The sequence below is a fragment of the Echinops telfairi genome, unplaced genomic scaffold (assembly GCF_000313985.2).
Source record: "Echinops telfairi isolate 266 unplaced genomic scaffold, ASM31398v2 ScPeMD7_7461;HRSCAF=8499, whole genome shotgun sequence".
In the NCBI taxonomy this organism is placed as follows: domain Eukaryota; kingdom Metazoa; phylum Chordata; class Mammalia; order Afrosoricida; family Tenrecidae; genus Echinops; species Echinops telfairi.
The window spans coordinates 1186666-1214326 of record NW_022111361.1 but is presented as its reverse complement, the minus strand read 5'-3'; the positions used below and the strand labels follow the sequence as shown (position 1 = coordinate 1214326).

The window sequence follows — 27661 nt, the reverse complement described above, 5'->3', positions numbered from 1 at the left end:
AGCCTGACCATGCACACGTACATATGACTACAATGCTTGGAGGAGCCTGGTGACACAGTAGTTAAAGCACCGAGCTGCTAACCTTTAAAGGGTCAGTGGTTCAGATCGATGAAAGGAGGATTAGCTATTTTCTGTTTACTTATTGATTTTTATGGCCTGTTCATATAAAAACACTGATGTTCTAGTTGTTGGGGTGCAGTTTTCATTTGCTTTATATTTTACACATGCATATCATTTCAGTATCTTAATACCGGTCCCTAGAAATTTATGTTGTCAACTCTTTGAGAATATATCCCTTCGTGTATCTATAAACATACAGACATCCATGTGAGAATCATGTGTCTTAAATAATGTCAGGTTATGTTATTTTTAATAATATTTTCATTGCAAGTAGAAAATAGATTCTAAATGTTGTTTTACACCAAATAAACCTTTGAAGAGTGTTTCTATCCCAAAGTGCACTTATACCTTCTCCTTCTGCTTAAGAAGTAATACGAATTGCCCAAAACTCTTCTAACAAACAATCAACTTCAGTGCAAAAAGCAGATATGTTAGTGACAACCATAAAGTTCAGTGAAAATCATTTATCTTGGTACTCTGATTATATTACATACTAATCATATTAAGGCAGTTTTGCTTTATATTCTAAAGTATGGATATTTGAAATGTTAACTGAATTAATTTCTGATAAAATAGCTTACCTAAAAGTCTTAAATGAAAGCAGAGACCTTAGAATTAATATGGCATCAGGAGAATGATGGACAATATGCTTCTGCCAACCTAGTCACTAATTTTTTGTAAAGATCAATAATGTCAACACTACAATCTGAGAGGGCTTTTTGTTGTTTTTGCTGATGAGGCACTTAAACAAAAGCTAAATGTGTACATATGCAAATTAAAAGTAGGACTAACTGCCTGATAAAAACTGTGAGTGGAATTTCAGTCACATCTGCACTTATGGGAAAATTCAAATCACTAAAGTTTTTCTTATTAATTAAGAACTAAAGTTTAAAAATACGTATGCCAGGAAATTTCTTTTAAAAAGAAAACAAGTATTCAGCCCCAGAATGCATGGGAAAGAGAGATGATGACAATAAAACAAATAAATATTAATCAGCTAAATTAAGATAAGGTAATGATTTTTTCAAAATATAGAACAAAGTAGACAAATTCCTGCTTAATTTGTCAAAAAGAAAGGCACCAAGAAATAAAAAGAAGAAAAAATAAGAACAAAGTTAAAATGACCGTAGTTTAGAATATTAAAATATTGGTATGATATACATACCATAATTCAAAATATGTTTAAACATATAAACAATCAGTGGATGGTTGCAGACAAGTTCCTTAGTAATACACTTATCTTTTTTTTAATTAAATCATTTTATTGGGGGCTCATACAACTCTTATCACAATCCATATATACATCCATTGTGTCAAGCACATTTGTACATTTGTTGCCATCATCACGTTCAAAACATTTTCTATCTACTTGAGCCCTTGATATCAGCTCCTCATTTTTCCCCTCCCTCTCTCATGAACCCTTGATAATTTATAAATTATTATTACTTTTTCATGTCTTACACTGACCGATGTCTCTCTTCACCCACTTTTCTGTTGTCTGACCCCTAGGGAGGGGGTTATATGTAGAACATTGTGCTTGGTTTCCCTTTTCTACCCCCACCTTCCCCTCCTGGTATGGCTACTCTCAATATCGTTCCTGAGAGGTTTATCTGTCCTAGATTCCTTGTGTTTCCAGCTCTTAGCAGTACCTGTGTACATGCTATGGTCTAGCCGTATTTGTAAGGTAGAATTGGGGTCATGATAGTGGGGGGAAGAAACGTTAAGGAACTAGAGGAAAGTTGCATGCTTCATCAGTGCTATACTGAAGCCGGACTGGCTCGTCTCTTCCTTGTGACCCTTTTGTAAGGGGATATCCAATTGTCTACAGATGGGCATTGGGTCTCCACTCCATTCTCCCCCTCATTCACAATATTATGATTTTTTTGTTCTGGGTCTTTGATTCCTGATACCTGATCCCATCGACACCTCATGATCACACAGGCTGGTGTGCTTCTTCCATGTAGGCGTTTTTGCTTCTGAGCTAGATGACCGCTTGTTTATCTTCAAGCCTTTAAGACCCCAGATGCTATCTTTTTAGATAGCCGGACACCATCAGCTTTCTTCACATTTTCTTATGGACCCATTTTGTCTTCAGCGATTGTGTCAGGAAGGTCAGCATCACGGAATGCCAGGTTATTAGAACAAAAAATACACTTGTCTTTCTTTCAATAGAGTACCTTCAAAATAGAGAAAGGCTTTTTGTGCTATGAAAAAAAAAAAAAAAAAAGGAGACATCTTCCCAAACTTTGAAGCTTTGCGATGAGTTTATGGGGCTACTACTCATAAAATACCACATCTCTGTTGTATTTTGTCAATGTTGGTAGTCTTGCTGAGTCTATGTTTTGTGGTTTTTATGTTTCTATGGTGTATCAAAGCAAGGGTGTGAATCTATAGAGGAAACAATTAGAATATGCGCTCCTGGAGGGTACAGCAGGAAAGGTGGGCGAGTAAGGGAAAGCTAATATCAAGGAATTCAAAAAGGGCTAAGGGTTTGAAGTTGATTTGGGCAGCAATTGTACAACACTGCTTGATATGGTTCAACTCTGAAATGGTATGATATCTGGATTAGCTCCTAACAAAATGGAAAAGAAAGAAAATCCTAAAAAAAAAAAAAAAAAATCCAACAGCAAACACAAGTGTTTAGATGGATCCAATGATTTAAGGAATGTTGGGAAGACTGCAAAGATGAACTTAGAGAGGGAAGGTCTACAACTTTGAGAAATGAAGAAACTGTGGCTGAAGTCCACACACTGGTGGAAGAAGGCCATAGAATCACCGCTCATTCAATCACTGCTGAAGTGCGGTCTCACATAGCTGGGCAATTTCATTTTAAGTGAACACCTTGACCGCAGCAAGCTTTGGTCTCAAGGCGCCAGGAAGCACTGAGCAAAGATTAGCTATCTCCAAGAGCTCGTCTTTTCATGAGTCTGTCCAACTGCAAGGTCGAGGCTAATGGGGACAATTTTGTGGAATGAATTCTAACCAAGGATGAGTCTTGGAATTACCAATACAATCCACAGAGCAAGGTCTAATCAAAACGGTGACTTCTGACTTGTCGGTAGACCACTTAGATCAGCTCAAAGGGTTATGACAACTGTTTGGGGTCATTCAAAAAAGGTAATCTGGGTAGATTTCCTTGAAGTTCCTAGGATAATTCCGGGGGCTTATTTTGAAGAAATGTTAAGAAAACAAACTTCACTGTGCACTGGTAACAAAAAGGCCAGGAACGTTGCACTGGGAAATGTGTTTTTTCATCCTGACTGTGCAAAGGCTGTCCTATGGGAATGTCACTGGGAAAGTTTACTCCATCTACTCTACAATCTGATCAGGGCGCTCCAGAGTTCATTTTGCTCCCTGGACTCAATTAACACTTAAGAGAAACACAATTTGAGCCCCTCCCGGGTCCAAAACTATCGTGGTATAAATTGAAGCACACAGAATTGAGAATGCCGCTCTCAGAAGTGCCTGGACCTCTATGGAGGAAATGTCAAGGAACGATGCTTCACGTGGTGACATGTTTGTTTAATAAAGGCACCTATGATTTTCAGCAACTCCTTACTTACCTTCATATATGTGTCAAAGAATTACCTCCAGAGGAAGATTCAAGAAATGTATACTGGTTCACACCAATTTATTCAAACGTTCATGCAAATATAATTTCCACACTATGTCTTTTGTTTGAAAAAATAAAGAAAGCTATAAAATGTTACATATAACATGAAGATAAACTAACCAAGAACCAAAATCGGACACATAACTTTTCTTTCTAATCTATGAGTCACTATTAAGGACTTAGGAGGTAAAACTCCTACCTATAAATTAGCTAATTGAGTGCAATTACTCAAATAATGCACATTGATATAATCAACCCAAAGTCCAAATGGGAAACAATCATCTTGATAAATGCTAAAATCCTTTACAAAGAAATCCAACACTCAGACCTGAAGAAAAGAAATCCTCTGACTAAATTTAAAAATTTTTTTAAATAGTCTTTAGTGATCGCAAGAATCTATTTCATAAACCAGCTTCAGCATCATAATTAGCAGTGAAGCACTGGAAACCATCTCATAAAAAAGCAGGACTAATGTCAGGATATTCCGTAACATAACTTCTTTTTTTATTGATTGGGATTAACGCATGGATTAAATCATTCCGTAGTTCAGTCACGTCCACCAGAATTGTACATTTGCTACAGGTTCCGAACATTCTTTTTCTCTTGGGACCCTTGGCATTGTCACCCTCCCCCCCCCCCCCCACCTCTGTGCCTCTCTCCTGCCAAAACCCTTATTCCTTATTGCTGCCGCTATAGGTTCATCGGTCCTGGTTTTCATACATCAAAAATTGAAAAAGATATACCACCGCTTCAAGAAGGTGACCCCCAATGACATAACACATCCGGGGAACCTCCTAATATGTACAATCAAAAGCCAAACTCAACAATATGACCCCCAAAACCCACATAAAATCTTGGAAGCCAGATCATGTGCAGCATGTATCCTCGGGGGGAGTCTGCTGACAAGTTGTAACTGTTCACGTCAGGCTTCTGCCTTTGACCTTCTGTGCTCAACTCTCCAACGCACTCCGTTTAGTAACCGCTTCCCTCCTGCCCCTCAGTTGTGGGTAGGGCAGTTCCCCAGAGGCTTACTTCCTATGTAGTTCTACCAATGAATCTTGGGCTCCCACTGTCATCCATAGCTTTCTGCCAACCAGATTCTCAGATTTTAGGTTCTGTTACTCATCCCTCCCTTCAACTTTGGATTATATGCTTCATAATCTCCTGTGATTCGTGATGGTGTGCTTCCTCCATGTGGACTTAGTTGACATCTCACTTAGATGGCTGCTTGTTTGGGACAAGCCTTTAACACCCAGGCACTTTTTTATGTGATAGCCGGGCACCATCTAACTTCTTCCCCACATTTTGCTATGGCACCCGTAGCTTTTGTGTTCTCAGCCTGCAGGTGAGTGTCAGCAGGACCAGGATATAAGTTCTTATGTTGGAGCTGGGATTTAGTATAAGACTAAAACCCATTTCTAGATCTATGTTTATTTTTTCTTTCAATATATTATTACTTAGGAATTAACCCAAATGACATGTCATTGCATCGTTCAATCTCATCAAGCAGAAATGTACCATTGCTTCCATAATCAGTATCCAAACATCCTATTTTTTTCCTGGAAACCTTAACATCATTCCCCTTTTATCAACTCCCCCCACCCCCCACTCCCTGCAACCCCTCCCTGAAACCCTAGTTGAACTTGCTATCCCTATAAGTTCATTAATCCTAGATTTCATTTACCAAAAAACTTGCATCACAACCTCCTGCCATAGAACTTCTGAGGTACACCCTGGTATGACCAAACAAAAGACATATACAACAGAATGGTTATCATGGATTTGCCAGTATAATACATAACTTATTAAAACCTGTAGGGCATTGATGTAGCAAGACCTTATTTGTCCGCCTGCACACAGCGCTCCAATATTGGTACAGCTGTCTTCTGCTTCCTCAGACACCTTGTATGTCCCGAGTTATGTCCTCAAGTTCTAGGTGCATCTGAGGTAAAGTCCAATTTGCTCAGTGGAATGCCCACATGGGTTCTCATTGGTGCAGCCTCTGGAGCATGCTGCGCACCTTGGAGATCTAGGATTCAGTGCCCCAGCACACCCCAGCACCCAGCCTGGGTCTCCATGATGCATTCAGAGCCCAGGTCAATGTGGTTCCTCCGGTCCGTACCTCCAAAGACACACACACACACACACACACACACACACACACACATATTTTCAATCCACCTTCTCCAAACCTGGAAGTCGGTCCTCCCTCTTTCCCTACCAACAGATATGCCATTATGTTTCCCCAGACATGTTTGCCCCATTTCCCTCTCCTGCATGGTTCTTCCCATCTGTATCCTTCCGCCCTTTGTTAGGGCTGTCTACCTGTCCCGAGAGACCTCCCCAAAGATTGACATGTCAGCCTCATGTTATACACACACACCCCTTCTTCTAATGTTATTTGAGAACTCCTAGCCGTTGAAAAAAAGATAGTAATTAGAGATTTTTTAAAAACATAACTTTTCAAAATGAAAAATAGGACCGTACATTCATGGACAGCATTAAATTTGACCTTAGAAATACAAAAATGAATCAAACACTAATGATTAATACTAGCAATAATGCTTGTAAGAATAACACATTTTTTCCTTTCCCATGAGAATTTATAATACAAAAAGGACCCATTAGAAATAACAGCCCCCACAAAAATGTCGCTAGGACCTTGAATTAAAGCTAACAAGAAGAATCACAAAGATACAAAAAAGAAGAGCTTAGTAGTAGAAAGAGATTTTGTGTTGTGTCGTAAAAATTGATCTCTCGGTTTTAAGACATTGCATTCAACATCTCAATGAGACGTTTTGGGTTTGTTGGTCTTTTTGAAATATATGAAAATGTTTCTAAAGATCATCTATAAATTTCCAAAGAAATAGTCATTATGAGAGCTTATTAGATAACAAAATGCACAACAGAAATCATTAATACCATATGCCTCTCATAATAATCAGCTAGGTTAATGAACAGAATAAAGAACCCTTAAATTCATCCTAATGCAAGGGAGCTTTAAAATTTCGTGAAAAAAAATTCTGTTACAAAAAAAAAAAAAAGGCCCCCAAAGAATAATTTATAGATTATCAAGGGGACATGATGGAGTGAGGGAGGGGGAAAGAGGGGGGAAAATGAGGAGCTGATGCCAGGGGCTCAAGTAGAAAGAAAATTGTAGTATAAAGTGAGGGGAGGGCCAGCCCCCCACCACTACCCATGGGTTCAGTAAGCACAATTGTACGGTTGAGATGTATGTATATTATATTAAAATCACTGAGAGCATGAGCGATGGAAGAAACATTACAATAATGCAGTCAAACACATTGCAAGGTAGCATTGCTCACCTCAGCCCCGCTTGGTGGTCCACGTGGAGAGAGGGGGAAGGGAAGGACGACGGGAAAGGGAACAAGGGAGAGAGGGGGCACGAGGAGGAGGAGCCCAGAGAGAGAGGCCAGATCTCAATAGAGATCTCTATTGCTAGCCCAGGCCTATATACTTTTGGGGGGCGTGCAAGCCCACTAATTACAGGTAAAGACACACGTCACAGGAAGGGGTTGTACTATAGGTTATACAGCAATGAGAGGGGGTGGTCTCGGGACATACACGCAATAGGAAGAGGAGGGATTGGGGGTATACATGTGACAAGATGGGTGGATCCTAGATTTAGGATGGCAGCTTAACTTTGACCTGTTCTCTGGGTCTCCATAGGAACCATTATCAGTAGGGTGTAAACCCCACCTACAGGAACCAAATAAATGACTGCAGGCCTGTGCATTGTCTTTAACAGCAGGCAGCAGGTCCACCCCTGTGGTGGGGCGAGACAGTCTGACCTCCCCCCACAGAATATGTTTTGAAAAAGATGACAATATATGTACAGATGTGTTTGATACAATGGATATATGTACGGATTGTGATAAGAGCCCCCAATATAATTTTTAAATAAATAAATAATTCTGTTACCATTTAATTCCATTTTTCCATATAAATTTGAAGTCCCTTGTATTTCTAAAGACTTGTCACTTAATAAACTAAATATCGCAAACAGTTAAGAAATAGATTATTCAAATAATGCTTAATTTTTTTCTGATTTGAATTTTTTTAATGAGATAGAATCTTATGCTGAATACCCAGCTACCTTTTCAGCTATGTTAACAATTTAAACATAAGAAATAAAACAAATTAGCAAACCAGTAGAAATTAGATATGAACTATTTACACCATCAACTTAAGATAGGAAGTAAAGCATAAGAGGTAACAGAAGAAACTACTAAGTGAAATTGTAATAAATTTGGACTGCATAGACATCAAAAGCTTCTGGAGATTAAAATGCAACACTAAAAATTAATAAGCTCTTAAAAAATCTAGTTCGAATATATAGAACAGATGTAAAGAGGGCTACCAGGCAGTGTAAAAAAGAGCCCTTATACCATAAGAGCAGCCTGAGCATGCCCAATAGAAAACGGAGCAAAAGCATTCATTGATCTATAGAAGAAATACAGAGGAAAATAACCATATTTATGACCTAGAAATAAAAAATACACATTAAAATGTGTTATTATTTTTCACTTATGTAAATGGAAAGACTGAAAAAAAGATTAACAGTGATGATAATATGCTAATTCAATTATTCTCCAACACTAATAATGAGACTGTAAAGGGCCAACATTATTTAAAGCAATTTAGCAACATGTCAAAAAGAAAAAAGAAAGAGTTTATATGACTGTCCCATTTATGGGAACACAGCCCAAGGAAATAACCAGAACTGAAGAAGAAAAGTGTATGCACATGGTGAGAAATAAAATTGGACAATATAAGAATGATTAATAAGTAATACACATTCTTATATCGAATATTAACAGTCCTTAAAATTCATTTACCACGGACCAATCTTAGAAAACTGCTAGCTAACCCAACTACAGAGTAGACTATTGCAGAATGAGAATTGGAGCACTATAGATGTCAGCCTCGTCTGCCTACCCTTGTGGTGGTTGTTCATTACCAAGAGCACCTAAGTGTTTGTAGAAATGAAAGTTGTCCCCAGTGATTCCAAGTCAAGGCAACACCGTGTGTTGCACAGTCAAACTGTATGCCCCTGGGTTTTCAAAAGTGACTTTTCTTATGAAGGGCTCGGAGTGGATTCAAACCACCAACCTTCCTGTGAGTAGTCCAGTTTTTAACAATTTGCACTGCCCAAGAACTTCACAAATGTGCAGCTATGGGTTGAGTGAGAACAAGGTGCTCCCTCTCTCGTAAAGCAAGGACTTTCCATCCCTTTCTGGCTAAGATCTTCAGAGCGCACTTCTATTTAAAACGAAGCCTGTGAATCCTGTTGCTGCAAAGGATGGAAAGCTTCCACCGCCTTTTACCAAAGACTAGCCGTCTGAAATCTCTTCCGGCCATGCGGTAAATATTGCCATATCTATCTTGTGATGATGTGAATCAAAAACTATTTTATCTATGTGTTATAAAGTATGTGAAGAAAGCAAGGAAATATGAAATGTTTCTTGTTTAAAATCAGAAAATTTTCATTTTCTTTGTTTTTTAAAAGTCCTATGTGGAAGAAAGTCCCATAGGTAGAACGAAGCTGACTTTTTTTTTTAAAGAACGTTGGGGAAAATTAATATGGGTGTGTTAGTCTGGGTGGACTAGAGAAACAAATTCATAAACATGCATATGTATATAAGGGAGAGGTTTATATACAAGAGGAATTGAATATTGAGAAAAATCCCAGCCCAGTCCAGATCAGGTCCATAAGTCCGATACTAACCCATATGTCCAATACCAATCTATAAAGTCCTCTTCAGACTCATGAAACACATGCAATGAAGCCAAATGCAGGATGATCACAAGCCAGTGGGTAGAAAGTCTTTGGGTCCAGTGGCGCTGTAAGCATCTCAGCGCTGGCAGGGGTCTGTCTCTCTGTGGCTTCTCCAACTTCCGAGGTCTGGTTGAGTCCATGTGGCTTGTCTTCTGCAATGTCTCCCAGGGAGTAGCAGTGAGAGAAGTGTCTTCTTCCTCCAAGGAGGAAGTCCCAGATTTCTCAGAATTCTCAGGAGAAGGCCATGTCCACACAGAAGTCTCATTGGCTATCTCCAGATTGACAGCCTAGACTCCACCCCTACACTCTTATTCCAAATTAGGTGACTACCACAGTGGGTCTTCAACTCAAACAGTTTATCGAAATATTTTTCATATAGGCTAAGGTTGATAATAGTTTGAAATATAATCAGGACAAGTAGCCGTCAAATCAACTTTACTCATGGTGACCCCATGTGACAGAGTAGAATTATATTCCAGAGAGCTTTCGACAGCTGGGTTTTTTTCTGAAATAGATTGTCACGAACCTCCAGATGGATGCAAATCTCCAAATTTTGGCTTAGCAGCTAAGCACTTAGCCATTCTCTCCACCCAAAGACTTGAACAGACTCTGAATTTGCTCCCATTGAGTTGAGTCAAACTCTTAGCAACCCTGCACAACAGGGTAGAACTGCCCCTGTGGATTCCACTGCTGTAATTCATTGTGGGAATAAAACATTTTTCTCCTACCCAGAGATATAGGGCCTTAAGTGTCACCCTGAGTTTCCCTTATTCTCCAAACAGGTAGCACATACTTTCACAATGTGATCATATCCATAGTCATATGCCCAGTTGTAAAATTGGTCTTTAGAGTATTGAAAAGCCAGGATGTTACTTTAAGGCTTGAGGTGCAACCCCACCCAAGCCATGGCCTTCTCCATCGCCTCATATGCATGTGAAAGTCAGACATTGAGTAAGGAGGACCGTAGGATAATCAGTGCACTTGAATTGTGGTCCTGGCGAAGAATATTAAAAGTTCTACAGGCTACTAAAAGGATCATCTGATTTGTACTGGAAGAAGTAAGGTCAGAGGCAAGGATGGTAAAGCTTGGTCTTACATCATTTGGAAATGTGGTGAGGAGAGACGGGTCCCTGGAGAAGGATGTCACGTTTGGTAAAGTGGAGGGGCAGCACAGAGAGAAGGGCCCTGAAGGAGATGGACTGACACAGTGACTGCATCTATGGGTCAGGCACAGGAACAGCAGTGGGCACCCCGAAGGAGCATGCAGCGTTCCATTCGTGTGTCTTAGGGAGGCTGTGGGTCCTAAAACCCCACCAGCAGTAGTCATACACCGCATGCGTGCTCACAGTACTCGCCATGACAGGGGACTGCCCTCAACGGAGAAACTATGCTCGAGAATCCTCTTCATCGCGTCCATCCTCCCCCACCCCCGCCCCAATTTCCTTTATGGCGCCTTCTGCTGATGGCTGTGCACAATGTATGCAAAACACTGTGAGCAGCAGTGTAGTCTTGTCTAACCCAAAAGACTAGGCCGTGGGAACTCTAAGCTCTGGCTTCAGCCAAAAAACAAGAGACAGAACAAGAGGTCAGGTGCACTGTGATCCTATCTGAGAGATCAATGATAGCCCAAAGGATGTGTCTATTAAAGCACAACAGACACACACACACCCCAAACAGAACTGCGCTTCTCCTAAGACAGCCAGAACAGATAGAAAGGCAAGGCAGCAGCATCACCGTGCCTCCACCTCAACCTCAAAGCTCTGCTTTCAAGGTTCTAATTCAGAGCGTGGCACAAGTCCACGCCCGTGATCTGTAGAATAAGGACAGGCTTAGCTGGCCCTGGGACATCAGCTGATAGAAAAGTTAGAGCCGAAGGATTAGTTGAGGAGCTCAGAAAGGAGGCTGAGGCGGGGAGCTGCCGGAGAGAAAATCAGGGCTGTTTCTGAGTCGGGCAAATGGCAAAGCAGCCCTCAGTGGCACGGTCACTTGGGCCGTACAGACACCTGCCCCGGAACTGCAGAGGGTAGGGGTGCCACAGCGGCGGCACCTTTCTCAGCTTCCTCAAATCCCAAATGTCTCAGGCAGCAAGAGTAATGAAAACTCCGGGTACTGCAAATAGTCACGGAAAAGTGGAATTGAAAGACGAAAGGCTTTTTCCATGAATCTTTTGAAGGCCTTCATACCTCCGGGAGCTATGGGAGTGGGTAAAGCCGGACAGGCAAAACAGCATAAAACCAAGTGGTTCGCCACGGGCTCTGCATCTGGATGCAGTGTGAAGTCCAGTGACAGTGCCACATTGGCTAGCTTGGTTGAGAGAATGATGGAACCAGCAGCTTCCAGATGTCAGGTGATGACTTCTGGATCCAGCGTGCGTCTTGCCTGAACTGTCGCTCATGAAAATGCCCCCTTTCTAAGCTCTCTTGAGCGTCACTGTCTTGCTTGACAGACACGGGCTGCCCAAAGCAAATGGAAGTTTCTCAAAGCTAGATTTGTCTCTGAAAGAAAAAAGATTACAGTAGCAGCAGTGCATTTCTGTTCTGTTGAGATCTGATTTAGATAGGTGATCTCGATGCAAATTCTAATCAGAGAGGCCCTTGATGAGCTGCATGGACGCAGTGACTGCAACAGTGGTCGCAAACCTAGTAACAGCCGCGAAGATGGCACGGGGCACGATTGGTTCTTTCGTACACACGTCACGGGGGTCCAGCCAGCGGTTCGCAACCTGTGCTTCGCAACCCCATTGGGGATCGAACGCCCCTTTCACAGGGGTCACCCGATTCATAACAGTAGCAAAATGACAGTGATGAAGTAGCAACAAAAATGATGTTCTGGTTGGGGGTGGGGTGGTCACCACCACATGAGGAGCCGTATGAAAAGGTCACAGCATGAGGAAGGTTGCTCTAGGCTGACTCAATGTCAGCCAACCACAGAAGTAAAATTGTAAAATTGTGTCATTATCATTCAAATGAGAATCATGTACTGAAACTTAATTTTCTAAAACAAATATTGATAATGAGTTTTAACGATGGCCTTTTCTGCATACAAAAATGTGGAGATCATTGTCAATTAATCATCAAAATATATCACATTTCTGATGAACTAACACACTTAAAGGAATCATTACCAGACTGCAATATAAATATGTTACCTTCTGGCTATTTTTAATATAGCAATAACCTTCGCAAGCTGATACTTATCATGCATGCACATCACACAGAAGAGTCACAAAACTAATTTTGCCAAGATTGATCTGCTGTTGATAATTTATGATTATAAATGTTGGTGTCACTTTTGTAATTAAGGGGTTAGGATGATGGTAGTAGACAATGTTTGTACTTCCCAAAGGCATAAAAATTCAGGAAGCCATTAGAGGGCAAAATAAACTTCGGCTCCTCTAAAATATTTCTATGTCAATAAGCTCACAGGAAGCTTGCTCTTCAAAAATACAAAAACGTCTGGGAGAAATTTTATATAGGTAATCAGACCCTGTTGAGTACAGTCATCAATAATCCTCACTTATTGGCTGCCAAATTTGCATATAATATCTTAAATGAGACCCTCTTCGGGGTCTTTAACCCTCTGCTTCCGATTGTTGTGAGGTACCGCTCTGTCAGCTCCCACCCATAGCAACCGGAGGTAGGGAGACCAGAAAGACTGGTCCTGCATCATCCTCACACCCTTGATGTATCTGAGATCACTGTGCAGCCACGAAGTCAACCCAACTCATCAAGAAGCTCCTTTTATAATTTGCATAGATCTTACATATTTACATTGGATATCAGCAAAACTGAAATGCCCTTGTTGGTGTACTATCTTCTGTAAAAAATAAATCTTCGAGTGTTTTGTAAATTTACATTGGTCTGTACCAGCCGGTGACTGTTGAGCAAGATGTACAGCAGGATGTGAGTCACTGCCCAGTCCTGCACCATCCACACACTTGTTGGGCTTGTTGTTACTGTCTTCTGCTGTCAAGTTCATTCCCGACTGCTGGCCAACGAGTAACCCATGAATTTCAGCTTAGAACTGCTTCACAGGGCTTTCGTGGCTGCAGTCTTTAAGGAAGCTAATCTTCAGGCTCTTTCTTCCATGAAGCTCCTGCGTAGGTTCGAACTGCCAACCTTTTTGCTATGAACAAAATCAAGCTATTTGTGCCACCCAGTGAGCTGGTAAAAGAAAAAAAAAGCCAATAAACTCAAATGAAATCAGATTCTGTAATAAACAGGAATGAATCGGAAGTCCTTAAAACTCAACACATATTAACACTGTTATTTCTATATATAGTCTATAGATGCATCCCTACCTGCACATTTATGCTACACAGATGTGATCAAAGCATACAGACCAGGATTTTTCTTAATGCCTTTCCTTTCTTTTTATGCTTCTGTTTCCTCCCCTCTGTCCCCCACCCGAATCCATATTGCTCTTCCCCCAAGGAAACCCTTTCTTCTCTCTTTTTTGCAGACATCCACACATACATTGACCTCTGTAGTACTTATATATTGTCATTCATTTTTAAACAAATAGGACCATACCATAAACACTAAGAAACTGTGCTTTCCTCACTTATTAGGAAGCCCTCCCTATCAACTAGCATATCTATCATTCTTCTTAATACCTACACAATCTTCCACTTGCAGATCACAATAATTCACACACTTTTCCGTACTGTTAGAGCGGCACTTTCTTTCCATTTGCTTGTTTGCCACTGTGAAAAACATCACAGTAAGCATTCTTTGAAAATTCTCATGTATGCTAGGGTTCTCATTTATGTGGGATAAGGTCTCTGAGATGAGATTATTGAGTTAAAATATACTGTTGTCAATTGGCTGACACAGTTGACATTTCCTTCAGCACTTGTGACAATACACTATTTTTGACACCCCCACCCAGCAATGGTAGCCTTCTTCTTAATCTTTGTCAATATTATTGAAGTAGAATACTTCTTTGTTATTTTAATTTATATTCCCATGTCTGATAGTGAGCTCTGATGTCTTCCCTTGTTTATTGGAGAATTATTTGGGGAATTTCTCACTTGACATACCTATTTATATCATTTCCCCATTTTTCTCTTGGGTGACATTTTTGCAGTGATTTCTTAGCATTTTTCAGTATTACAAATAACAGCCCTTCTTGTCATCAATGTTATAAGTATATTTTTTCCAAATCTGTCTAATGTTTCACTTTTGAACATATAAAATTTTCATAGCAGGCAAAGATGCTTCCTCATGTCTTATGACTTCTGAACTTTAAGGTAATTTCACACCTAAATTGTTCACCTACATGAAGTCCCCTGGATTTTCTTTAAGAAATTAGTATTATTTTTGCTTGCTTATTTATTTAAATTTATCTTTAAACTATCAGGAGTTTGTTTTTATATCTGGTGACAATAGTGATCCAATTAACAAAAAAAGTGTGCTGAGTATCTAATATTGGTCTAGCATCTGTCTCGAATCAAATGGAATTAAGCACCCCACTTAGCATACCACCAGTGAAAAGACAAGAGGGTATCAAAAACTCAGTCATGATCCCCAGCCATTCAGAAACTTCTTATCTTACTATATAGTAAAAAATAAAATAAATCACAGGTAAAAACAGTAAGGGCACTATAAGAAAGGATGAGGTTAGTTTTCAAATATTTAAATAACCAGCAAATATCACCGACACCCAAAGGCAAAAGAGAGTGCCTGGACATTGAATGAACGCTTCCAGGGACACCCGAAGCTGGAGACAGACCTTGACCGAGGCTTCCAAATAAGGCATAAGGCTATGAGAAGCTGAGCCTAAGCAAAGTTATACCTTTAAACGCAGAAGCCCAGCTGGTTAAATGAGCTAACCATAAGAGATTGCTTATTTAGGGGAGAAGTGTGAGCCAAAATTGGAGCTGCTTAAATAGTAAGTGACCTGATTTTGAAGAGAAAATTTGATGAAGAAGAAGAACAAGAGAGCCATCCATTTTTGAAAAGTGGACTTTCATAATTAAAGCAGTACTTGAGGATGGAAACGGTTGTGCTTCTTTGTAACAGTTTACTGTGGAGGCTAGCGGAAGCCTCTGTCACAAATATTAACAAGCCCGGGGTGGTAGCAATGAAATGTCTGTGTCCCTAAAGTGACGGATGTGGATAACTGTCTGCTTATAAGGATTCTCGGGGGTGGATGAGGCAAAAGGAATGTCAGTATTTTGAACGGGGAGGACAGAGACGCTGGTGTCCTTGAGATGGTTGTATGCATGCGAAATCTCAATAGGAGAAAATGGTTGGGTCCCGGATTTCTAGGTGGGAATGGCCCATAGGCAACGGGAAGTGGTGTGGAAGGCCAAACGTGAAGTGTGCATTTGGAGCCCTCTACACAGAGTCCAACTGGGGACACTGACCGCACCGGGGTCAGAGGTGAGTGCACGCAGGAGGCCAGGGGCAGATCAGTTGTTTCGTCAGCAAACATATTGAGCACTTAATATGTGTCAAGCGTTTCCCTACATACCTAGAATACACAGATAAGGTGTCTACCTTCCCAAGCCTCCTCTCTAGTCTTGAGGAGGAGGGGTGGTTGGCAATGCTACCTATTAAAGAAGTCAGAGATGGTAAGAACAGATAAAGGATCTTTGGAATGAGCCATAAATGTCACCCTGCCTCTGCAGGGGACAGTGTCAATAGAGCCTTGGGATATAAATCAGAGGAAATGGAAGCATCTGACAAGAACATGAAGACGAGGTCAAGACAGATTCTAGGCCATAAGTCATTGTGGTTATTGTGCTTCACCTCATGGTGTTTGTTCAGATTCTAGGCCCTCATAAACCTGATTGTTTTGTTTCACAATAATAATGTCCCGATTGCTGGAAAAAAACATCATGTTTGGTCAAGTGGAGGGTCAGCAGAAACCAAGAGCACCCTCTGTGAGACTGGTCAGTGAGACAGCCTCCACAGTGGGCCCAGGCACAGCAATCCGGATGGAGGAACTAAAGCCAGATGGGGCAGCAGGTACTTCTGTCACACATCAGCTCAGCACCTGTTGGAGCCTATTCGGAGACAACGGACAACAACAATAACATGCTGGTCTTCTATTATGAACTTTAAAAAATATTAAAGAAATATTAACTCAGGGACCATGGCGGCACATGATGAAAGCACAGGATTGCTCACCCCAAAAAGAACAAAAAAAGTCAGGGGTTCAAACCCACCAACTGTTCCGAGGGAGAGAGATTTGGCAAACTGCTTACTTAAGGATCCCAGTCCAGGAAACGCTAGGGGCAGTTGCATTATGTCCGATAGGTTTGTTTTGGGTCAGAATCAATTCAACGGCAGTGAGTAGGTATACTAACCTGACCCCAAATTTTGTTTCACACCATTCAAATCTAAGGGGGTCAGGGAAGCTAATACAACCAATACATTTTAAACATGATAAAATTTTGCAAGATCCAGTAGGAGCTATTTCATCAGCAGCCCTGGAGAGGATAAGTAAGGAGAAAGAAACAAAATAAAGTATTTATGATCATGGGAAGAATTCAGGCCTTACCATCTTCTCTTGTGCCTGTGACAATCTAAAACTGGATCCAGAAGTGGCCCACAGACTTGGACTCCCTCCATCTCCGTTGTCTTGTTCCTTCGGGGAAGAAGGAAAAGAGACGGGGAGAAAAACTACCAGGGATTAGTTGGGAAAGTGCTTTCTCCGATACATTACTCATCTCTACCTGCATTGTCTGATTAACAAATGCAGTCAGATCTCTGAAACATGGAATTCATGTAAGACAGAAACATGTCAGAGAGGGAAAGCGCAAATATTTCCCTGTAAACAGAGCAATAAAAAAATGTTAGGATTATACCCTGTGTTAGTCATGGTGGACTAGAGAAACAAATCCATAGAAACTCATATGTGTATAAGAGAGAGTTTTAGATAAAGAGTAATTGTACATTAAGAAAGCATCCCAACATAGTCCAATCCAAGCCCATAAGTCCGATATTAGCCCATATGTCCGATACTAGTCTATAAAGTCCTCTTTAGACTCATGAAACACATGCAATGACGCCAAATGCAGGGTGATCACGGGCCAGTGGGTAGAAAGTCTTTGGATCCAGTGGTGTTGTAAGCATCTCAGTGCTGGCAGGGGTCTCTACATGGCTTCTCTGGCTTCAGCGGTCTGGTTGCATCAGGCTAGGTCCATGTGACTTCTCTAGCTCAGGGCACTAGTGTAGTTCCATGTGTCTTGTCAGATGCAATGTCTCCCAGGGAATGAGCAGAGCGTCTCTCCCGCCTCCAAGGAGGAAAACCCAGAATTCTCAGGAGAAGGCCATGCCCACACAGAGCCCTCATTGGCTATGATCCGATTGACAGACTAGCCTACATCCCTTCACTCTTAATCCTCTCAAGTCCCAAATTGACACCAGATTATTATATATATTCAAGTATAAGCCGAGTTTTTTCAGCACATTTTTTATGCTGAAAAAGCCCCCCCCCCCTGTTTTTTGTGGTAAAATTAGGTGCCTCGGCTTATACTCGAGTACATACAGTATGTAATTGCCACACACCCAAAGGCAGAAAACCAGAGTCCTCGGAAAAGAGACCAGTCCGTGAAGTTCGAGTTCTCGCTGGTTTCACTGTGTATTCCACTTTGCTTTGTTTCATTCAAAAAGGACCGGTGATGTTGGTTGTCGAGTTTTCTTTTACTACCACTGCCGTATGTGTTAAACGCCTCTATGAACAACCCCCAACTAGCTGAGCTTTTTTGTCATCCATACGTTCCCGTACACTTTGAAAGGAATGAGTGGCAGAAGATTTTAGTGCTATGGTGAGAAATTATGTGTGCGTAGTGGGCTGGGCATGGGACTTGAAATGTAGATAGCTACGAGTCTCCCATCCTGGCTAATGCTGATTTGCACATCTAGTCTCAGTTGTTTAGTCATCATAATTAAGTATAAAATATTTATTGACTTGATTAGATTTGACTTAATTTGATTAGTATGAATTGGGCCTATTCTGTTTCTCTGTGTACGTTTCCACATCTGTGGATTAAGAATTGGGACAGCCCTTTTATGTAACAATGATCTATTTAACTCCTTGTTGGTGGTGGGAGCTGCTGTTGAATCACTCCTGACTCTCAGCAACCTCGTGCATGAGATCAGGCCCTAGGGTTTTTATTGACTATCTTTTCAGAAGAGATCACTAGGCCTTCCCTCCTGGAATGCTCCTTAGACTTTGTCTCACATGCTTTGGACACGGTATCAGAAGAGGCAAGTCCCCGGAGAAAGCATCATGCGTGGAAAAGTAGAAGGTCAGCCAAAAAGGGGAGCTCCTCATTCAGGAGGATTGACAGTGTAGCTACAGCAGTGAGCCTGTGAGAATGCCCAGGATCAGCCAACATCTTGTTCTGGTCCACATGGAGTCCCCATGAATCAGAACCAACCGGAAAGAACCTGACAAAAGCAACACAATATGTAAACTTGAGTACCTTCTGCGTGTAGACTGTTCTCCATGAAGCACCCGTAACCACTCCCTCCTGGATCCCAAGGTATCTGCAGTGCAGAGATTCCTGCACAAATGCAATGGGAGTTTGAGGTGGATGAGAATCATTACAAAAAGACAAGTACTTCATAAGAGGCCCATTGGTTCTGCAACTCTAAAGTAACAATCCAAAAAACCGTGCCTGCAAGTCATTGAAAGCCCCCTGCCACTCTAGTTTTAAGAAATTTGGCTATTGTGCTAGTTTGAATAGACTAGAAAAACAAATTAAGAGACACTCACATGTGTATAAGAAAGAGTTTATATACAAGAGCAATTGAATATTGAGAAAACATCCCAGCCCAGTCCAGATCAAATCCATAAGTCTGGTATTAACCCATATGTCCAATACCACTCTATAAAGTCCTCTTCAGAATCATGAAACATATGTTATGATGCTGAATGCAGGAAGATCATAGGCCAGTGGGTGGGAAGTCTTGTGGATCCGGTGGTGGTAGAAGCATCTCAGCACTGGCAAGGGTCTCCACGTGACTCCCCCAGCTCCCAGGGCATGGGCTCTATCAGTGTAGTGCAGTGGTTCTCAACCTGTGGGTTGTGACCCCTTTGGAGCTCGAACAACCCTTTCACAGGGGTCGCCTAAGACCATCAGAAAACACATATTTCTGACGGCCTTAGTCTCCAGGTGGGTCCTCCCTCATGCAGATACACACACATAGGAGTACCTGGCATTAAGACTGTTACCCATGCTACACCATGCTTCAAGACAAAATTTCATTTATTTGTAATTAGAAATAAATATTTCACAATATATAATTACATATTGGTCTTGTGATTAATCACTATGCTTTAATTATGTTCCATTTGTAATAATGAAAATACATCCTGCATATCAGATATATACATGATGATTCATCGCTGTAGCAAAATAACAGTTATGAAGTAACAATAAAAATAATTTCCTGGTTGGGAGTCACCACAACACGAGGAACTGTATGAAAGGGTCACGGCATTAACAAGGTTGAGAACCACTGGCGTAGCGCCATGTGTCTTGTTGGTAGAGCATCTCTCAGGGAGTAAGTCTATCTCCTGTATTTATCTCCCTAGCAACTCCAAATGAGGCCATCAAGACGTGATCTGATTGACAGGCTAAACTCCACCCCTTCACTCTTAATGGTCTCAAGTTGACACCAGATTAACTACCGCAGCTATATTTACATAAAAGGGGGGAGATGTGTTCTTTCTTGGTCAGGATTTTGAATCAGATGTGGGAAGGCTCGTGTCTTGAAGTTCTAAATGTTGGTGAGATAATAGATTAGGCTTTAGGCTAGGTACAGCCCTGATTTGGACTGTATCATGTGAGGCAGTACTTCAAGATGAAGACCATGCTGTACTTGGGTGGATGGGATGCAGGATGAGGTGGCTGCAAGGGCCAGGGAAGGTGACAAAAAGATCTGATCAACATACTAGCCCTGTTTCTAGTGTTTCTAGCAGCTTTTGAGTCGTCTCCTCACACATCTTCTGCATGGCTGGACAATGTTCCCAACCTCGGCCTTCCTCCTCTTCTCTTTCCTCCCTGCCTGTCAGCGCTCCAGGTCCTAGAGTGCCAGGGAATTGGAGGGAGCAGGTGGGGAGGAGTATGGTAATGACTGATTAGGAAAATGAAAATATTTCCTTTTTCTCTCAACTATGCCCCAGATGAGTGTGTATCATTTCCTACCTTAAAAGAAACACCCTGCATGATAATATTGTTTTTAACTGAATTTATAACCACATTTCTTGTAGGTATCTCTAAAGGAGAAGAGCCAAAAATACTGAGACCCCCAAGACGACCCCGGAAACCCAAAACGCTAAATAACCCTGAAGACTCCACCTACTATTACCTACTACATGTAAGTGGCTCACTCTTCTGGTCAGTGGGGTTTAATTACCTAAACCAACTGCCTGCACTCATACTGAAGCTTGCTCAACATTTAATCAATCACTTAGCCCATGGTTTCTACTTGCACAAGCCAAACTTCAGATTAGGTAGAGGAACTAATGTGAGGATGTCATTCAACCTCCTCCCTTCACATTGAAAATGCCCCATGTTATCCTTTGGATCTAGGTTTCTAAAAAGAAAGCTATAATTCTTGAGTCATGGATGTCCTATTCCTTGACCTCATTTCCAGGAATGGCTCCTTTGCTAGGAGTGTGGTCAGCCTGGAAGTATCTTAGGTCCCGGATCTGTGGAATCTCCACTTCTCCCAACACTACAAATGAGTTTAAAGCCTTCTTGGTAGAAAAGTAAGCACTCACTCGACTTGCAAGTCATCCAGTGTCCTGGTCCTTCTCCTACTTCTGGTGATATCTCTTCGGTTCCTTTAGAAAGTTCCTCTCCCTCTTGTTGTTCCCTACGATTCAACCCTTTCTTCACTTCTCACCTCATCCATGATCTTCAGAGAATCTCATCAGCAGTTGTGACCTCAGTTATTGCGGAGCCCTGAATCTTTATTTCTGGCTCAGACCACTTTCAAGTTCTAGACCCCGTATCAAACTTTGCGGTAGACTTTGCCAGATGGAATACATAGGAATCCAATTGAATATATCTGCAGGAAGAGATGAAGGACAAGCTCAATATCATTAGCCACAACAAGACCAAGGGCCAACAGTGGAACAGAACAACAGTTATGCATATGTAAGTTCACTTTGAAGCTGAAGAAACTTAAAACAAGTGCATGAGAGACAAAATATAGCCTTGAATATATCCCTCCTGAATGTAGAAAACATCTCAAGAACAGATTTGGCATAGTCAGCATTATTGATAGAAGGCTATACCAGTTGTGGGATGACATCAAGAGCATCGCATATGAAGAAGACAAAAGGTCATTAAAAAGGCAGGAAACAGAGAAAAGACCCAAGTAGATATCAGAGAAGATTCTGACACCTGCTCGTGAACATAGAGTAACTAAAGCAAATGAAAGAAATAGTGAATTAAAAGAAACAGAAAATTTCAAAGGGTAGCTTGAGATGACAAAGGATTTTAATGAAATGTACAAAGACCTGGAATTAGAACGCCAAAAAGGAAGAGGATGCTCAATATATCTAAAGCTGAAAGAACTGAAGAAAAAACTCAAGCCTCCAGGGGCAATGTTGAAGGAATCTATAGGCAAATGTTAAATTATGGAGAAAGCATCAAAAGAAGATGGAAGGAATACAGAGTCACTGTACCAAAAAATAATTGGTTGACATTCAATCATTTTGAGACACAAATATATGATCAAGAACTCTGATGAAAACGTAAAAACCTTTACATCTTCCTTTTGCCCTAAAATAAAGTCCAAAGATGCCCAAGGCCTGTCATAATCTGAGTACTGCTTACCCTTTCATCCCTAGGTCTTGCTATTTCACCCCTTAAAATGCAACATTTAGCAAGTCAAGTTTCCTTAGTCTTCTTTCTGATCTTCAAATTATCCATAGATATTTACCATTGGCATCTTATTTCATTAGTCTAGACTAAATTTCCCATTTCAGTTACAACACTGAGAGTGTAAAACATCCTTAGCTTAAATATCTCTTTCTTTAGGAAACCTTCCTGAAAACCCAACTCCAAATTCAAAACCCTTGTTGTAGTATCATCCCTAACCATCCCATACATCTCTATTGTAACACTTTCTCTTGGTAAAAAATAGTTGGTGTGGGCTCACTACACTTAACAAATCTGCCTGTTGTCTTTAGCCTGACACAGTAGATCTTGAAGAAGCCCAAGCAAAACTAAAGGCATTGGTGAAATCAAGTTTGAAGGAATTGGTGGTATACTTATTGAAATGTTTCAACAAACAGATGCAATGCTAGAAGCACACACTCATTTATAAAAAGAAATTTGAAAGTCAGCTGTCTGACCAATCAGCTGGAAGGGAATTATATGAATTTTTATTCAAAGAAATGATGCAACAGAAGGTGAAAATTATATAACAATATCATTAATATCAACTGAAAGTAAGATTATGTTAAAGATAAGTCTGAAACTGTGTAGCGGTACTTGAAAGGGAGCTGTCAGAAATGCAAACCAGATGCAGAACAAAATGTGGCTTGAGGGCTGTCATTGCGAATGTCAGATGGATCTTGTCTAAAAGCAGAGACTATAAGAAAATTATTTACTTGTGTTTTATTGACTATACAAAGGCATCTGACTGTGTGTATCATAAAAAATTACATATGACATTAAGAAGAATTGGAATTCCAGAACATTTCATTGCTCTCATGCAGAATGACTTCATGGACAAGAGACAATCATTCAAGCAGATAAGGGACTACTGCATGGTTCAAAATCAAGAAAGGTATATGAGGTAGTTTATTGTGCCAACCTGGCCAGTAAACACATGTGGGGTTAATTGAAGGGCAGAAGGATAAATGGCTCAGTAAGTCTTGCCTTTCTAGTTATCGGGTCTCTGACTTTCTGATGGTTAGACCAGGGTGCAGCTGCCTTAACCAGTTCCCTGCCTCAGCTAGGAAGGCTCACTTCCTACAAGACATCCCCGAGGAGAAGTCACATGGACCTATCCCAAACCAGCCAGGGTGCTGGAGCACCCATGTGGAGACCCCCTGCCAGTGCTGAGATGCTTACACGCTCACTGACTTGACTTTCCTCCTGCAGTCAGCGTCATAGTGTGTGTTTTGTGAGAGGGAGGAGGACTTTGTGGACTGGTATTAGACATATGGGTTAATGGGTTGATGTTGGACTTGTGGGCTTGGGCAGCACTAGGTTGGGATGTTTTCTTGATGCACACTTAACCTTTATATAAAACTCTCTCATACATGAGTTTCTGTGGATTTGTTTCTCTAAAGTACCCAGACTAATACAGTATACATCAGGATTTATCCTTTCACCGTACCCATTCAATGTGTTTCTTGAGTTGATAACATGAGTAGCTTATCTTTACATATGATTGAGAATGTTTTATGAAGATTTGAGCAAGGTGTATTAATCGTCCACGTGCAGGTAACACAACCTTGCTTGCTGAAAGTAAGGAGAGCTTGAAGCGTGTGTTGCTGAGGATCAAGGACTGTGGTCTTTGGAATGGATTGCTATTCAGTGTAAAAGAAACCAAAATCCTCACCCTCAGGCCAATAAGTAGCATCATGATACATGGAGAAAACGGTGAAGTGTTCAAGGATTTCATCGTGCTTGGATCGACTTACGATCAATGTTCATGAAAGCTGAACTCAAGAGACCAAATGACATACTGAGAAATCTGCTGCAAAGATTCCTTGACAGTGTTGAAGAGCAGAGATGCCAACTGGAGGGTGAAAGTGTGCCCGCCCCGGACCACTCTCACTCCCTCACAGCACGCTGCCGTTGCTGGAGCTAGGGACAGGTGCCAGCGGTCGCTTCCAGCTCACAGCACCAGAAAGACTCGCACCGCCCAGTCCTGAGCCAGGCTCCCAAGTGCTGTTAGGTTGGCGATGACTGTTGCAGCCGCTGTGTCGATCCCTCTCAACAAGGGTCTTTTTAGCTGCCCTCCTCCTTTGGCAACCATGGTGTCCTCTTTGAGGTCCTGATAACATGTCCGAAGTCCCTGAGACAAAGCCTCCCTGTCCTTACTTTACGGAGCACTCTGGCTGTACTTCTTGCCAGACAGATCTGTTTATTCTTTGGGAAGTTCAGTGCACTTTCCATATGCTTCACCAGCATCACAATCCAGATGCCTCGATTCTTCCTCAGTCTTTCCTACTCAGTGCCCAGCTTTCACAAGCACAGGAGGCCATTGAAAATACCATGGTTTGGGCAAGTGCCCCATATTCTTCAAAGTGGCGTCTTTGTTCTTAAATACATTTAAGTTTACACACCAGTCACTAAAGCTAGCGATACAGAAATCAAACAATTCTACCAGCGTCTTCAGTCTGGAATTGATCAAACGTACAATCAAGATATCTTGATAGTCAGGGGAACTTGGAATGCAAAAGTTGAAAACAAAGAGGAAGGAACAGTAGTTGGAAAGTATACAAACTATATGAACACAATACATGAAGAAAGCAAAGAAAAAGGTAAGAAAGAGAAGATCAAAAGGATGTCTGAAGAGACTCTGAAACTTAATCATAGAGTAGCTTAAAGTAAACGGAAGAAATGATGGAGTAAAGCAATTGAAAAAACATTTGAAAGGACAGCTTGAAAAGACAGAGTGAAGTATTATAATGAAATGTGCAAGACCTGGAGGCTTGAAAACCAAAAGGGAAGGACATTCTGAAAGAACTGAAAAAAATTTTTTCAAGCCTCGAATTACTTCATATGCACTTGAAAACTGGACAGTGAATAAGGAAGTCTGGAGAATCGTTAACACCTTTGCAATAGTATGTTGCCAAAGACTTAAGTATACCATGGACCAGCAGAAGGAGGAACAACGTTGGGAGGAAATATAGGCAGAATGTTCCTTAGAAGTATAGGTAGTGAGACTTTTCTTGCGTACTTTGGACATGGCATCAGGAGAGATGAGTCCTTGGAAAAGGACTTCATGCTTGGGAAAGTAGGTCAGTGAAAAAAATTAAATGACCTCCAACAAGATAGACCGGCAGAGTGACTGCAACAATGGGCTCACGCAGCAATGATTGTGGGAATAGTGCAGGACCCGCAGTGTTTTGTTCTGCTTCAAATGGGTTCACTATGAGTTAGAACCTTAAAAATACTGTGCTGCGTAAACTGAGTCAATCACAAAAGTAAATTGACAACATTTAGCAAAAGCAGCACCTAGTAGGCATTCAATAAATATTTGCACAAATGAATAAGATGAAAGAGTGAAGTGCAGTTATGCATAAATAAAAATAAGATCATTTTACATAGCTATAGTTGACTCTTGTTCCAAAAAGTATTAGTGGCCATTAAACCATTTCAGGAGGTAGCATATGAGCAAAAACCAGTGGTACTAAAGGAGGAAGTTTGAGCTGCCCTGAAAGAATTAGGCAAAAACAAGGCTCCAGGAATTGACGTTACCACTTGAAATGTTTCAACAAGCTGATGAAACATTGGAAGCACTTATTCATCTGTGCCAGGAAATTTGAAAGACACCAGCCTGGCCAACTGGCTGGAAGCTATGAATCCATAGCTAGACCCATTCCAAAGAAAGGTGATCCAACAGAATGCTCCGATGATAGGAATGTCATTGATATCACATGCAAGTTAAAATTTTGCTGAAGGTCCTCCAATAACCCTTGCACTAATACATTGACAAGAAGCCACCAGATTCAAAAGAGGATGTGGAACAAGGGACATAATTGCGAATGTCTCAAAGCAGACAATACCAGAAATATGTTTACTTGTGTTTCATTGACTGTGCCAAGGCCTTTGACTGTGTGGATCATGATAAGTTATGAAGAGCCCTGAGAAAAATGGGAATTCCAGAACATTTCATTGTGCTCATGAGGAACGTGTACATGGATCAGGAGGCAGTTGTGCAAACAGAACCAGAGACTACTGCCTGGTTTAAATATCAGGAATGGTATTTGTCAACATTGCATCCTCTCATCATACTTCTTCAAACTGTATGCTGAGCAAATCCTCAGAGAGGCTGGCTTGTGTGAAGAATATAGCATCAGGATTGGAGGAGGGCTTATTAACAACCCATGAGATGCAGGTGACACAATCTTGCTTGCTGAAAGTGAGGAAGACTTGAAGCCCTTGTGATGAAGATCAAGGATTGTAGCTTTCAGTGTGAATTACAACTCCGTGTAAAGAAGACCAAAAGTCAGACCACAGGTAGAATCAATAGCAAAAGAGAAAAGATGGAAGTCGTCAAGTATTTTGACTTGCTTAGATCACAATAAGTGCTCATGGAAGCAGCAGTTAAGAGATCCCATAACACATTGCATGGGATAAAACCGCTGCACAACATTTCTTTAGAGTATTGAAAATCAAAAATATTACTTTGAGAACTAAGGTGCTCCTCACCCAAGCCATGGTATTTCCAATTGCCTCATATGCATGTGACAGCTGGACATTGAATAAGGAAGACCAAAGAATAATCTATGCACATGAATTGTGGTGCTGGAAAAGAATACTGAAAGTACCATGGACTGCCAAAGGACAAACAAATCTGTTTGGGAGGAAGCATGGCCAGAGTGCTCCATAGAGCCTAGAATGGGGAGACTTCATCCAACATACATTGGACTCCTTGGCGGGAGAGCCCGTCCCTGGAGAAGGCCATCACACGTGGTAAAGCAGAGGGAAGTGACAAACGAGGACTGCCCTAAAGGAGGTGGCTGGACGCAGTGGCTGCAACCATGGGCTCACGTCCAGGGATGGTTGGGAGGACGGTGCGGGACCAGGCGGGGTTCAGTTCTATTGTGTATAGGGTTTCTATGAGTTGGAACTAATTCAATGGCATCTAACCACAATGACGTATTTGACGGTCACTCTATAAAAATCTGGATACAGATGAAGAGTGAATATTGATTTTTTTTTTCCTACACAGCTGGAAAATAAAAAGTCAACAGATTGCTTGATATTAGTTTATGCGATTAATTAGAAAGAACAGCAGAAAACAGAATGGAAATGACCAAGCCACCAATGGCAAACAAGTACATAAAAAGCTGCTCAACATCGTTAGCCATTCACAAGATAGAGAGCAAAACCACAATGAGACACCAGTTGACTCGTACAAGATTGGCGAAGATAAAAAGGGAAAAACAAAGGTTGTTGATGATGTAGA

General features: G+C 41.2%; 1 protein-coding gene across 1 annotated transcript in view; it reads left to right on the top strand.

Moving 5' to 3' along the window:
- The window catches only part of MYO3A (myosin IIIA), a 247253-nt gene that overhangs the window by 205906 nt on the left and 13686 nt on the right, over window positions 1-27661 (top strand). Inside the window, exon 30 of the mRNA XM_004716113.2 lies at window positions 20766-20872. Within this exon, the coding sequence (XP_004716170.1) occupies window positions 20766-20872 (107 nt within the window). The remainder of the gene's footprint in view (window positions 1-20765; window positions 20873-27661) is intronic.